This window comes from Caretta caretta, chromosome 18, assembly GCF_965140235.1.
Source record: "Caretta caretta isolate rCarCar2 chromosome 18, rCarCar1.hap1, whole genome shotgun sequence".
NCBI classification, from domain to species: domain Eukaryota; kingdom Metazoa; phylum Chordata; order Testudines; family Cheloniidae; genus Caretta; species Caretta caretta.
This window is the reverse complement of record NC_134223.1, coordinates 13,172,389-13,187,543: the sequence shown is the minus strand read 5'-3', so window position 1 is coordinate 13,187,543 and position 15,155 is coordinate 13,172,389. Positions and strand designations below refer to the sequence as shown.

The 15,155-nt window shown below is 36.7% G+C and overlaps 1 protein-coding gene across 6 annotated transcripts in view; it reads right to left on the bottom strand.

The window, feature by feature from the left end:
* LOC125624204 (beta-catenin-interacting protein 1) overlaps positions 1 to 15,155 on the bottom strand; it is a 162,157-nt gene that overhangs the window by 32,051 nt on the left and 114,951 nt on the right. For all 6 annotated transcript variants that reach the window (XM_048824590.2, XM_048824592.2, XM_048824591.2 and 3 more), the window contains one exon: positions 6,484 to 6,606. In XM_048824590.2, coding sequence (XP_048680547.1) covers positions 6,484 to 6,606 — 123 coding nt within the window. The remainder of the gene's footprint in view (positions 1 to 6,483; positions 6,607 to 15,155) is intronic.

Genomic DNA, 15,155 nt, shown 5'->3' with positions numbered 1-15,155 from the left:
TCGTATGATTAAACAATTCTTTTTAGTAAATTTCTTCATCCTGACACAGCAAAGTTAAGTTCCATATAATGCATCAAGCACTAAACCGGCCCAATAAGAACAAGCACCATGCTACATTATATCTACTTCATATAGCAATGCTTTTTGTCAGAGCTTTCTTATCTCATTCTGGAACTGAGGTGAAACATGGTTCCATCGCTGCCACACCCAGAAGGGAACGGAAATCAATTAGCATGTTGAATATTAGTTTATCATTTGATAAATTTTCATCTCTGTAGCTAAGCAAAACTTAGATACAGTTCAGTATAAACTGACAAGATTATTTATCCACCTTACTGAAGCCTGAAAACAGATAATCCAGTCTCCTTAAGGGCATTCTTTATCATGGAACTTTTTACTGTTTTGTTGCAGCACGCTCTGATGAGAGTAATATTTTTTAGGCTCTCATGGTATTATGCTGTACTTTGATGTAAAATACTTTACTGAAAATTAGTTTTTAAAATATTAGAACTAGAGGGCATAAAGAGTTTGATGTCTAAATTCTTCTTAAAATACTGGTGTCAGCATCTCATCCCAGCTCCCTTCCAAAGAGAAAAACATTTCTTCCAAAGAGGGAAAGTATGAATATGTTCTAACAAATTCCAGACATGTATCATTCTATTACTAGGACTTTGAAGTATGGAAGTCATTTGGAAGCTCACCCTTTATACAAACTGTGCCATTCATCTACCCAACCTATCCTTTATTTAGAGCCACTATACAGTTGACTGCCGCATTACACATTAGCAGGCTGCAGACAGGACGTCAGCACAGTTCCCTGCCCTAAACAAACAAGGGCTGGCAGTACAGTGTGGAGAAAAACCAACAGCAGTCACCAACTGGAAAATGTGAGTTACACGCATCTCCAGGAAGGGGCTAACAGACGTGTTTTTTGTTTTTCAAGAGAATGAACAGAGATGCTACAAGAGCATTTTTCAGAGTTGCATAAACACAAAGATTCCTAGTCCAAGAAATATTTTTGTGGGGGCCCTCTTTATATTTATTAATATGGGGAAAGCTAAATAACATGGTTTAAGAGTGGTTAACTACCACCTTTTAAAAACTCTATTATAATCATGCCGAAGAATCTTAATTCCACTAGTGGCTCATCTCAAACAAAGTCCTACTTTAAACCCATTTAAAGTCCATCAACACTGCAAATTCAACAGTTTTGAGGGACCCAGTGCCACAAGCACCATAAAAGCATAGTTCCTTATTGAAGTGTAGATAGAAGTTCCTTGTATGCTAAGAATTTAAGGCATTAGCATGATTTTTAAACACAGTTTGATCTCATTTATACTCAAAATGTGATTGTCCCAGGAAAAAAAAAAGTTATATTTGACCATATTCTCCCAACAGCTAGATTTGTAGTGTAGAAATGCTTTCACACAGGATTCACTGCACAACTTTGTCAGTCATCCTCCCCAGGCATTCCCATGATACATAATAGGGTATCAGCAAGATTTATTACACAGGGACTACTTTGACGTCAGAAAGCAAGACAAGGCAATTTGATAGGACCACATTCAGATCCCTGCTTTTATTTAAATATGCTATATTCCATATGTCCAATCACTCAAATCAACTTGGAAGCAGATATTTGGATAATCACATTTAGCTTCAAACACCTGGGATTCTTTGAATGTGTAATCATAGTTAAGCCATAATATTGGGAACCATCCATAGTGCAATTCAAGTGAGCAAAGCAATATTAATGAATCATAAAAATACTGCTGTTCCTTGTCCCACAATTCAATGCATTATTAAAGCACATTGACAGGTTTCAAGATGGATAACATGGAGGATGATCAGAGTGGTTAAATAGTTCACTTTAAATATTTTAAAACCAAGTTAGAGTTTAAGAAGTGGTTTAATTTCTACAAGCAAGGGCAGTTTATTAGAACTTCGGCTCTTTTAGGCAACACAAATTGTGCATGTCTAACCAATTTAAGTCTTTACCACTTAAAGCAGAATAAAACAATTAATCTGAAGCTCTTTGTTTTGCTATGACAACATTTTGTCACTGTTCTAACAGGGTTTCTCACTTAAACACCCACAAAAATGATGCTGGACAATGACAATACTATTCTCTGTTCTAAGATATGCATAAGCCACCGCCAAGTATTATCCAGAATAGGTCATCATGCTGATTCAGCACCACGCCCACATCTTCACTCCTCAAAAGGAAATTAGAGTACTGTCCTATTTAATGCTAGACAAATACTTTTAGAAATTCTCATAATGTATTTGTCATCAGGAATTTAAATATACGAGTCCACCAGCTCTGAATACATAAAGGAAAGCCCTCGGCATATTTTGTTTATGTACACCATATAAAGTCTAGGATCTTAGCCAATTTGAGACTGTTGCCCTTCGGACTTTGCTAATTTTAGTTTCCTTGGAAGTCACAGTATTAATGTTTATTTAAACTCACAATTAAGTCAGCTTACAACTGTCACAGGCACTTGCTAAGGTAAAGCAGGTTTACATACATATTTTTACTGCTACCACTGCACAGGAGTTGTTTTGTAAAGTAACATGATGCTCTAATCTTGAGCCTCCCCTTCACAAATTTGATATGGTATATGAACATATCCTGCAAGTGTTTTCTTAAAGCTTAATTATACTTTAAATGTACCAAGACATTTACTGCCCAGCAGATACAGAATACCTAATCTGTTGCTTTTACAAACTACTGCATAGCATCAATTGACTATTAAGGCAAGCATTTGAAGTATTTCTGAACAGTAAGAAAGAAGTCCTATCCTCTTTTCCTAATCAACAGGACAGAAGGTCTGTCTTCCTATATCATTATTAGATTATTTTTTGTTTAATAGTCTCTGTGCATACCTGTAGAACAACTGAAGTCCTGAACTGTAGACCTGAAGTCTATGGAATTCTAAGAATACCCATGGTTAAGAATCACTGGGGAGGGAGCAAGCTGGTAACTGATCTACATACTCTTATTGAGAGCCACCTCTCTATGCATGGTTTTCTTTTCCCTTGTACTAGAAGGGACAGATGCACACAAGTGAGGAGATCAATAATTAGATGGTTAGAACTTTATTAAGTCTGTTCTTGCGACAGATAAGTATCTTTCTAAGTTAGCTGTTAGAGGGTCTGGTAAATTAGAACAGTCTCCAATTCCAAGATAAACTACATTTTAATTTAGTTTAAAGATTGAATGTAAATATCATTAATTTAAGGGTGAACCATTACAGGATGCTGCAGTTTTCTCAAAACCAATCATTACAAAATTCACGAAATTCAGGGTTATGGTTACACTTAAGAAATCCAAAGACATTAAGATACCAAAGAATCTTAACTCTGTCCTGTAAAGACATGTTATAAGTTTTTAAAATCATTATAATGTTAAGTGTTTATGGTCCCAGATTAAACTGATTTCTAAAAGACATTTCCCCCCAAGTTATCTAGTCTTCCTATTGTGGATTTATTACAACCAATGTAATTGTTTCATGTAAATTAGCTGTATAAGAAGGGTGACAATGGCTCCTCTTAAAAATTACCTGAGCTGTTGACCTGACCCTGTCTGTAGTTTACATAGCTACAATTAGATATAGTCATTTATAACTCAGCTACAGCCTACTTCTTCAAATTATAGCCTATACATAAGATTTCAGTTACTTTTAGCTATACAGACAGTTTGAAGAGTATCATCCTGTTAAGATCATTCTTGACAAGGAAAAGAGACTATGAAGCTTAGCATCCTGTGTCAAAGGACCCAGTTTTAAATTAATTTCAGCTCAAATAAATTTGTGGATTGTCTTGTAAATTCTTGTAAAATTAGTTCTGTACTTAAAGTGTAAGCACTATATATTTGGCAGAATAGGCTTTATATTCATACATAAAGAGGTTAAATCCCTGCTGTAAGTGCACTCTTAGCTAGGGAGTTGTGACCAGTACATCCATAACACTTGACACAATTAGAATACTCAACATTTCAGCTGGCTGCTGATTTAGTAAGTTCATTTCCATATCATTTCCAGTCTTTATTGCCAGGCTGCAAATAAAAGATAAATTCCTAAACTTGATAAGGCCTAGAATGTTGAATTGCCTCTAGTTCCAACTATTTTACAGGAACTCTAGATTCTTTAAGATTTTACTTATACAAGAAAGTGTCTGCAGACAAACATCTCATTCGGGCTGAGAGCTGAAAACACGAAATGTCCTTCAAACACAATCTTCTTATATCTAACCCAAGCAAAGAGACTATCCCATTGTTGGCTACTGTATCTTTAAACATAGTCATCAGCAACAATTTCTTTCTGAAACTGAAAGCCATTATTCCCATGTAAAAAGTAAAACACAGCCTATCTTCAAATAACTAACGTTTTATCCAATAGCTTAGAGACTGCTTTCTTTAGTGTTCACTTGAAGCACATTAGCAAGAGGATGGTCTTGCTGCTGAGGCATCTGCTTATGGACCAGGAGATCTGGATCCAATTCCTAGATGTCTTGTGCAACCTAGGACAAATCACTTACTCTGTGCTTCAGTTCCCTATCTGTAAAACAAAGTATAACAATACTACCTATCTCCCTTTATTTTTCTGGTCTATTTATATTAAAAGCTCTTTGGTACTGCGACTGGCACTCTATGTATCTGTATGGCACCTACTAGAATGAGTCTCCACCTCTACTGAAGCCTTTAAGTACTACCATAATGCCATAGTAACTTGATGGGATTTTTAAGGGATATAAAAATGATAAGATGTACATTTATGATTAGCTACCAGAAGTAAGCACTCTAAGAACGGCCATACTGGGTCAGACCAAAAGGTCCATCTAGGCCAGTATCCTGTCTTCTGACAGTGGCCAATGCTAGGTGCTTCAGAGGGAACAAACAGAACAGGCAACCAAGTGATTCATCCCCTGTAGCCCATTCCCAGCTTCTGGCAAACAGAGGCTAGAGACACTTCAAAGCATGGTTTTGCATCCCTGCCCATCTTGGCTAATAGCCATTGATGGACCTATCCTCTATGAACTTATCCAGTTCTTTTTTGAACCCCGTTATAGTCTTGGCCTTCACAACATCCTCTGGCAGAGAGTTCCACAGAATGACTGTGAATATGTGAAAAAATACTTCCTTCTGTTTGTTTTAAAACTGCTGCCTATTATTTTCATTAAATGACTCCTGGTTCTTGTGTTATGAGAAGGAATAAACAAGACTTTCTTATTTACTTTCTCCACACCAGTTACAATTTTATAGACCTCTACCATATTCCCCCCACCTGTCTCTTTTCCAAGCTGAAAAGTCTTATTAATTTCTTCTCATTAGGGATATGGAACAGCTTCCATATCCCTAATCATTTTTGTTGCCCTTTTCTGTACCTTTTCCAATCCCAAGATATCTTTTTTGAGATGGGGCGACCAGATTTGCATGCAGTTTTCAAGATGTGGGCATACCATGAATTTATAAATAGATCAATATGCAGATGCAAAACTCAATTTTCTGGATATATTTTCTGCCCTATGGCAAGAACAGGCCAAACTATATATGACACTTTCAATATAGAAACTAAGGCATTCTGCATACAGACCATGAGGTGTTTTGGTTGGTTACTTGAGAGGGCTTAAGAGGAACAGTCAGTCTCCCTACCAAGAGGATGCAGAATTCTTCCCAGGCTACTCTGATTGGCAATCAGATTTCTAACATTATACTTCAGGCTAAAGGATCCTCAGCTAACAAGCTATATTACTGGGATAAAAAAAAGATGCTTAAGATACTCCATAATACTAACTTTAATATAGAAAACAGGACAGACAAATAAGATATCTTCTCATCTCCTAACACAGAGGAAGCATATGGATAGCATTAACTACTAGACTGAGTGACTGTAGAGGTAGAAAAAGATATCCATTTCCAAAGATTATCCAACATTACTGAATAAACTGACCCTTTGGATTTCTGCAGAAAACCTCAATCCAAAAATGGTGCAAAAGGAACACAACATTAATCTTGATAGCAATTAATCATACCCTCACCAAACCCCTTCAGTCTATAATTGAGAACCAGCACAAGCCAAGAAGACTATGAAGATAAATGGTGGGTCCTTTCAGAATGATAAGAAAACGGACTTTCGCAGAACGTTTTCTGTGTTGAATGGTGCAACTGTTATCTGGAGCACAAGTATTTAAGAGATGGTTAAAGTCTACACTTGTACCAGTCTGACTGGATGTTCCTTGTGAAGTGAAATGTGTAAGCATAAAACCTCTAGTCTGCAAGATACAACAACCTCTTGTTTAGAAGAGCTGTATCTTTTAAACACAAACCCAGTATCATGAACCAACATTTGCTATGGAAAACCCTAGGAAGCATTCTTAAGCTGCAGTTCATTAGGAAAAAAAAATGCTGAGTAACACACAGCATCTCTAACAAACAAGAACTTACATCAACGGAAAAACCAATAAAGATAGATTCTGTACCTGCAAACCGCAGAGGCGCATCTTTATCCAGGGCTATCAAGGGGGGATCCAGGAGTACTGTGTTGTCATTTTCTGTAACTATACCATGATATGTCGTTTCAATCCATGGCTTGTGCTTGTTAACTATAAAGAACAATAAAAGATTATGGAAACAAAGTTAATTTTTATTTTAAAAGTTATTAAAATACTGAAAATGTTTTCCCACTTTGAATTTTCAGATTTTGAACCAGCACATTATTAAAACAAAGAAATCTGGTTTCTTAATGTTACATGCATTTATGCCTCCATTTTCCCAAAGTGTTCTTTATTTAAAAAAAAAAAAGTTTTCTGTCTATACCTTCATCTGCAAATACTTCCTTTTTGTATACGGATACATATGCAAGAACCTTTTACTGATACGAACAGCTCACCAATTTCTCTCTATAGCAGCTTTGCAAAGTTCTGTTTACCCACTCATGAAGAGAGTTGCTTTAGACAGGCAAGTGAAATTCATTTTTTTATTATTAACCAGTCATCAGAACAAAGAAGATGAATTGCCTGTGCCAGGGCTCAAATTTTTTCATGGCGATTTTTCAAGGCCACTTCATGGAGACTACTGTTGCTGACGCAACATCTGCTTTGGTTTTGTTTTTTACTTCTATCTACACTCATGTCAATCTTGCACATTTTGTGTGTATGAAATTCTCTTTTTAAGAAAGTTACAGAAAAATTACAAGTCGTATTTTATTTAAAGCGAAGATAAATTAATTTAAATTTAAAAGCAGGTTTAAGGAATAAAATGAGAGGACTGCTTATTTTCCACACAACCTCACTGCTCTTCCTACTGCTCCACTTAATGCTCAGCATATAACCAATCCAATTACATGCTTAACCTTTGTATTTACAGCACCTTTTCACTATTAAGTGTTCAAGGAGACTGGAAAATCTACCAATACCACAAATGTAAGAAACTGCAGGTTCTTGCACATAAGCTTCAAGAGCAACATTCTCACTGCAAATGTACATCTAAGTACTAGAGTTAAATAATTACATAAACAGATACTCTAAAGAGATACAACATTGCTACCTGTCAGCTTTGAAAAGTAGTTTGTTTTGGTGGTCCATTAAGGTCCTAATATGTACAATCACCAATAGGTCTCTCCTCTCCTCCTCCCCTCAAAGGCAAGGCAGAACCATTCAGCTCTGCACTTTTTTGGAGTAACCCCAATGTCTGACTTAAGCATATACACCAAGATTTCATGAACTGAAACAATTACAAGATACTAACTGCAAACAATGCACCAATTAGTTAAAAAAAAATTTCCCAAAATAATGTGAGAAAGTGGGTCTAGCGGCATTTGTCGTCATCATATAACAGGCAATTAGTGATCTAAAGTATCGGTTCTAAAAATGCTGCCTTTTTCTTTACCAGAACTCAAGTTTCAGCTTAACTGGTTGAAGATACTCAGAAAATAGCTATGTCCTATGTATTCTGTATACCTGCATATGAGTAAATTAAATTATGAAAAAAGTTCCTCCAGTGTTGCATAATTTTGAACTCCTCCATAGTACTAACCCGTAATAGTGGTTTCTGATCTACCAGAATTAAGTTCAAAGAGCAGTGGACATGGAGGGTAGCTTTTCTCCTCTTTAAAGCCAGTCCTGGCCAAAAACAGAGTTCCACTTTTTATTTTAGTGAACTTATTTCTAATAACAATCTAATATACAGCTTGGAAAGAAAGTAAGGGAGTTTCAACTTTACTCACACATATGCACAAATAATGCAGAAACAAGTGATATACATTTATTTAAAGTATTTTAATTCCACCCCATGAAGGACTGTGTTGCTGAAACAAACACTCAAATATGCAAGGTCCATACCACCAACAGAACTACCAACTCCTTTTCCTTTGTGCAAGTATATCAAATGCAGATAAAAGTAACCTGTACAGAAAGAAAATGGATTTGTCCCTTTCTTGCTTTTTCATGTTTGAAAAAGGCCCAAGATGTCTCACTGCCTGCTCAAAAATAAAGAGGCAGGGATTTGGTTCTTCTTATGTATACAGTACACATTCCAGGGTCTTGTCCACAATGCTTTTCTTGGAGGACCTTATGGAGGTCTGGAAAACTTACATCATACACCAAGGAAACACAGCCTGATTGAGAAGGGGGAAGGCATTTTTGTTCAGACTTGAACTCCTATTAAAACTTAATAGGGAATCTTGCCTATAATCCTCACACCTGATAAATATTTAGATTTTTATCCTTCAGGATGCTTTTGTCTACATAGTATCTCAACATTCACAGTGCTAGACTCTGCAAACTGAAGTCAGTGTACATTAAACAACTAGCCAGAGTTGTAAGAAGGAACTGAAGCAGGGGGTCGGGGTGGCAGGGTCATATATTAAGCGCCATAAAGGCACCACTCCAGGGAGTTCCACAGCCAACCCAACAGGAGCTGTTAAGGGAAAACTTTCCGACAACCGTACATGCAGTGCGTGCACACCTGATTGGAATCGACGTGAACAAGCACTCGAAGAAGAACTGAACATACTTTGTCTTATGTGGAAAACTGACCAGTTGTTGCAGCTGTCCTGAAGCTTCAGACAAGTTTGAGTAACTGAAGGCCAACTCATTACATTTCCTTTTGCTACAAGTAACAAAACCATACACATTAACTGTTCTAATTTAAGTGCTTACAAAAAGCTGAACTACACCACTGCAGATTTAAAATGAGCAGAATTATGTTCTTGTTGAATGGCAAGGATGTATGATTTATCAGACATCCATGGTAAAATATACACTTGTGGTCCACTAATTTTTGCACAATTGCTATTTCACAACATGGGTAATTTTTCCTTTACCAACCATATTTTGCCACCCCAGCTAAATCATGGGTGGGAGGAAGAGGTTAAAAATAAAAACAAAAATCACACCCAATTGGCATAGCTGTGCCAGCAAAACTTTCAAGTATAGAACAGACCCTACAGTAAGCCTGGCTTTCAATACATTAGTCAAACAATTATGTGACTAACGGATATCCTGAGCCAGATGTTTAAGATCATTTATTTCTATTTTTAAAACTGTAAATCCTAGTTATAGTAAGAGTTTTCTTATTAGCATATACATTGGTTTTTATTCTGAAGAATAAACAAACTGGTTTGCCTTATATTGGAAGAGAAAATAGTAGTTCTGACAAAACGTTCAGTTAAAACATTAAGACATCCTTATTTAGCAGAAACACTAGCTGCAATTGTGATTTTAGCTAACTGCCAAACAAGGGATCCAGGTTCAGTTCCCAAGTCTGAATCTCACACTTTAGGCAAGGTGAGACTACAGTAGAGGCACAAATTTTCACCTATACTTAGGACTTCAATAGCTCAGATATAGGTGAGAGGCTTTTCGCAGGAGTGGGTGGGTGAAATTCTGTGGCCTGCGTTCTGCAGGTCAGACTAGATGATCATAATGGTCCCTTCTGACCTTAGTATCTATGAATCTAAGTTATAGGATTGCAGAGTCCATAAACAGTAGAGGCTGAACCAAACCGTAAGAGCTCTCTCTCCCCAACCCAAAAGTCCACATGCTTCTCTTAAAAATTGTTTGCTTTGGTGAAAGCACTCAACTCCTTTCTGCAGATAACGCTGTCTCTGTACCAAGTTTAGGCCATATCCGGACATTGATTTTTAGTCAGAACCCACTACTGAAATTAGTAGTTTACGGAATGGTCTCATAATAGCAACCTTTCCCACATTTTTTTTTTAAATGAAGTTCTACAAACTAAAGGTGTGTCAGTCAGACCCTTCTAGCACTGCCAAAAATTCTTAAGCCAGCATTTTCCGAGTATTGGACATGGCCTATGTGCAATACTTTACTAAATAGGTTTCATTAAACATCAAGTATTTACATAATGCTTAATAGTTACTTATTTCAACTTTGACAAATCACAATTGGTTTATATAACATTATATGCTCTGAACACTACTAGAGTCCAATGACAGTTTGTTAGATAACAAACAATGGTTTTGTCAGTCTGATTTTCCTTCAGTTTGTCAGAAAACTAGAAGGATTCCAAAAGCCTGTCCAAAAAAACAAAACAAGGTTAAACTCTTTCCAAAGGCCCTTGAAATATTCAGTTCAAAATAAAACAGAGGCAGCCCACTTTAGCTCTGACATTCACAACATGCATAATCTGCTGTTAATCTCCTGTCACATAAACAGGTTAAGTTACACTGGTTTCTCTGAAACACAATATTCATCCTAACTTTATCAGCCCCTGCTGGAATCTGCTGTAAATCCCATGATGAATATGTGACAACATTATATCCTAGCTCACATTTAATTCAGTTGAATAAGAGAATCTTCCTGGACACACGAATGACTGCAGACTGAATTTTACTTTAACTCTGCTAGACATCGTTAAAATAGTGTGCATTGATTTAAATCACCAAGTGGAAAGCCTTGATTTAAATCATTTAATCAACTTTTCCATTTGCACTTCAGTTATTTTCTAAAGAAAGGTGCATTCTCATTGGTTGATATAACCATTAAAACATGTTGATTTACTTATAAAAGAATCTTACCACTAGACTTGATACATCTTTTGCTACTCAGTAGGGTACACTATAACTATATACAATTATTTAAGCAACTACGTAACTTAATATTTTCAGATTCTTATTAATTTTTAGTATGTTACAAAATGGTGAATGATATATTGCTATTTACTACTATTGTGCCATATTTATAAAGCTTGATCTCAGAAGTGAGAATCGGAGGGGGGAAATCTCTCTTTATATAAAAAAACAGCCTTTAATTGAAAGTTTTTGACAGAAGCGCCTGGATTCAGCATATTTATTTTTTATTTAATTGTTTCAAGAGATAAGAAGTTTAGGCCTTAATGTATTTTGTATTTAACTCATATTTCCTTTTAAACAGGCTTAAATCCAGTTCTTTTTTTAAAATAAAAAACACTGATTTTTATCCACACGGCTTTAAAATAGCACTCATTTACCTATTAAGATGGAATTTTAAATATAAAACTCCCACCAACAAAATTAAGAAAGCAGTAGCTAAACAGCCTCCTTTGTCCTGATGTTGGTAATATAAAAAGAAAATTTAAATGTCAAATTAGAGCCGCTAACATTCACACATGAGCCAGCAACATGCTCTGTTTTGCAAGGTCAGTCCAAGCACCTGTCAAATTCTTAATCTGTCTAATGGCAATTGCTATTAAGCAATGGGGGGAGAGTGGGGAGCATCAATGCCTGATATGCTATCTGCTTTGCTGAACACAAGTTTTAAAAAAATTCATTGAGGCCTAGTCTACACTTAAATTTCGCACCAAATTCCATGGTTAGGTTAGCCAAACCCCCAGTGTAGAGAGAGGTAGGTTGATGGAGTAACTCTGTCAAATTAGCTACTGCCTCTCAAAGAGGTAGATTAACTACATCAGTGGAGAAACCCCTTCCGTCATTGTAAAACACATCTACACTATGGTGGTACAGTGGCACAGCTGCACTGCCACAGCTGTACCACTGTACCAGCTGCAGTGTAGACATACCCTCACTGTAGACTAATATGTCCAGTTTCTCATACAATGAGAAATGGAGCACCCAAGTTTCTGCTAATGCTAATTCATATTGCTACAGATAGTTCTGCAGGATAATCTGAGAAAGTGTGGTACTCTAGGCATTTTGCTTCTCTAACAGCAGCAGCTTACAGTAAAGGGTGTGACTTGTCAGATCAAGCAATAGGCAGAAATTTCTGCTATTTCTTACAGACGCACAAAAGGATGAAAAAAAACCTAATGTATATGTGCAAGTGGGGAGTGTTAAGGTTGGTATGGGAACCTCAGATGAGGATTTCCTGACTTTTTAATAGTAATTAACGTTAAGAAAAGAATACCAGATTGAGTCCTGGCATTCAGAGGTGTAAATGCGTTGAGTGAGTTATAATTACATCAGCATTGCATTTAGTACACACCCCTTTAAATTTAAAAAAAGAAGAAGCAGGAGAAAAATTAAAAAAGCTTAATCCCAGTGACTTTTTTTTTAGAACTGCTCATGCATGTTCAATTAGGTCTGTACATGTTACTTTTTCCCCACTGTGGATGCCCTGTTCTTTCCTATTGCAAGTCTTTTCTAACATGTTGTGGGGCAAATTAACCTAATATAACAGGCATTGTTTGTTTCCTTGAGAGGTGATAATGAACCTGTCAGAAATGTGATGTATACAGAGTTGGGCCATGTCAGTCCCAGACTATTAGAGAGACAAGGGGATGAGGGAATATCTTTTATTGCACCAACTTCTCCTGGTGAGAGAAAGAAGCTTTTGAGCTTACACAAAGCTCTTCTGCAGGTCTGAGAAATGTACTTGGAATATCACAGTTAAATACAAGGTGAAACAGATTGTTTAGCATAAGGGAATGGTCCCTTTAAATGTTTGTTAACTATTTATGCTAAACAATCTGCTCCACCTTGTATTTAACAGTGGCACCCTGAGTAGGATTCCCAGACCTAAAGAAGAGCTCTGCGAAAACTCAAAAGCTTATCTCTCTCACCAACAAAAGCTGGTCCAATACAAGCTATTACCTCACTCACCTTGGGCATCTTATCTCTATAAATGTGATGTGGCAGCTGGGATACTGCAGCTTTAGGTAGTCTACCTAGCTAGGACTAGGATGTGTGAAGAAAAACCATTTCATGGCCTCCAGATAATTTGTGTAATAACATTTAATGACATGCTTGAGGTGCAGCTGTTAAACAAGATCACATCATCTGGAATATTCTTCACAGCTAGGTTAGAAAGACTGAAGTCAAAACAACTCCTTTGAGAAATAAATCAGTGAACTATTATTTAAAGTACACTATTATTGCCTAATTAAATATCATTGAGCTTCACAGGCTCAGTCAATTAGGTGTCTAATACAATGACAAACTATTCAGACAAATTATTTCCTTAAGAGTCTTTATTTAGTTCAAAAATCTATAAAAATATATACACATCATTAAGTATAGTATAAGCACATTACAAGATAATGGTGACCAATGTGAGTGTAAATGAACTCCTCTGAAAATGTCACTACTCTCCTCAATGGTTTGAATAAATAGAGGATTCTTGCCTTGAAGGTCAAGAGATTCAAATTTTGTTGATTATATCATGCAACTTTAGCCCACTGCCTTCCTCTTGGATCAAACACTTCTGTTTTGCTTGCTGTGATACAGTGTTAAACAGTGAGAGAGCTGTAATTTTAAAGCCTTCTACCACTTTCATATTCCCAGGAAAAATAAACGCATAATCTTTATATTAAAACAATTTCTTTTCACGTGCAAGACTCCAGGTGGATTTTAATGTAGTAAATATACAAGGATCATAGAACTGAGGAAATGGAAAAGTCAACCAGATTAGACTCCAGTTCCCTTTGAAAAGGAGTACTTGTGGCACCTTAGAGACTAACCAATTTATTTGAGCATGAGCTTTCGTGAGCTACAGCTCACTTCATCTGATGAAGTGAGCTGTAGCTCACGAAAGCTCATGCTCAAATAAATTGGTTAGTCTCTAAGGTGCCACAAGTACTCCTTTTCTTTTTGCGAATACAGACTAACACGGCTGTTCCTCTGAAAACAGTTCCCTTTGAGTTAGTTAAAGAATACAGTCTTATAGAACCTATGTATTCACACTAAACTTTGGAGAAAAAGAGAGAAGCATGGTCTGTAGGTTGAAGAGTGGGTTCTATTCCTTGTTCTGCTACAGACTTACTATCGAACTTTGGTTGCAGTTCACAGTTTCTGTGCCTCTACTCTCCCTCACACAATCTGGTATAACAATACCTATTTCAGTCCTTATGAAGTTCTGAGATTCTTGAATACTAGACATTACTTCCTCTTGAATTTTAGCTGCAGCTTTGAAAATGACACAGATTATAATGATGGAAATGAAATGCCTATTAATTATTGAAATAAAGGCTTTATAGAACTCTTCATACAGATAACCTCACCAAAGGTACACGTACCTGACATAGTCTGGCTGCTGCAGACAATTTTTAAAGCAATCCTTGGATAGGTTTAAGCAATGGGGGGAGGCACAGCTCAGTGGGGGGAGCATTGGCCTGCTAAACCCAGCGTTGTGAGTTCAATGCTTGAGGGGGCCATTTAGGGATCTGGGGCAAAAATTGGTGATTGGTCCTGCTCTGAGCAGGGGGTTGGACTAGATGACCTCCTGAGGTCCCTCCCAACGTGGATATTCTAGGAATGGGATGAAGTAATGAAATGAAAATTACAGCTAAGTATGAGGAAACTTTCCCACAGTGAGAAATTTGATTTGAATTTACTCTATTTGATTCTGGAACAGTTTTACAAGGGAATAACATAATGCTTAATGCTTGAGACATTAAAACTGCAGAAAGTAAGGAAGCTGAAGTTATCTAGTCTCTCTCCCAGTGCAGGCTTGTTACCTACATTAATTCTCTACTAGGTCTAGTTCTATTATTAGAGACCATATAAAGTTGGAGAGAAAGTGTTCATAGCCTGAGCTGAAGTATGAATACGGATAGCTTCCAAACCTCCATAACCTTCAGGTGAATAACTACTCTGGAAATTAACAAAACTATATAATTTACTGAGCCCAGCATGTTACCCATTAAACTGAAATCTCTCTGCTGCCTACTTATTCACTGCTTGAAAGAGGAGGACTAG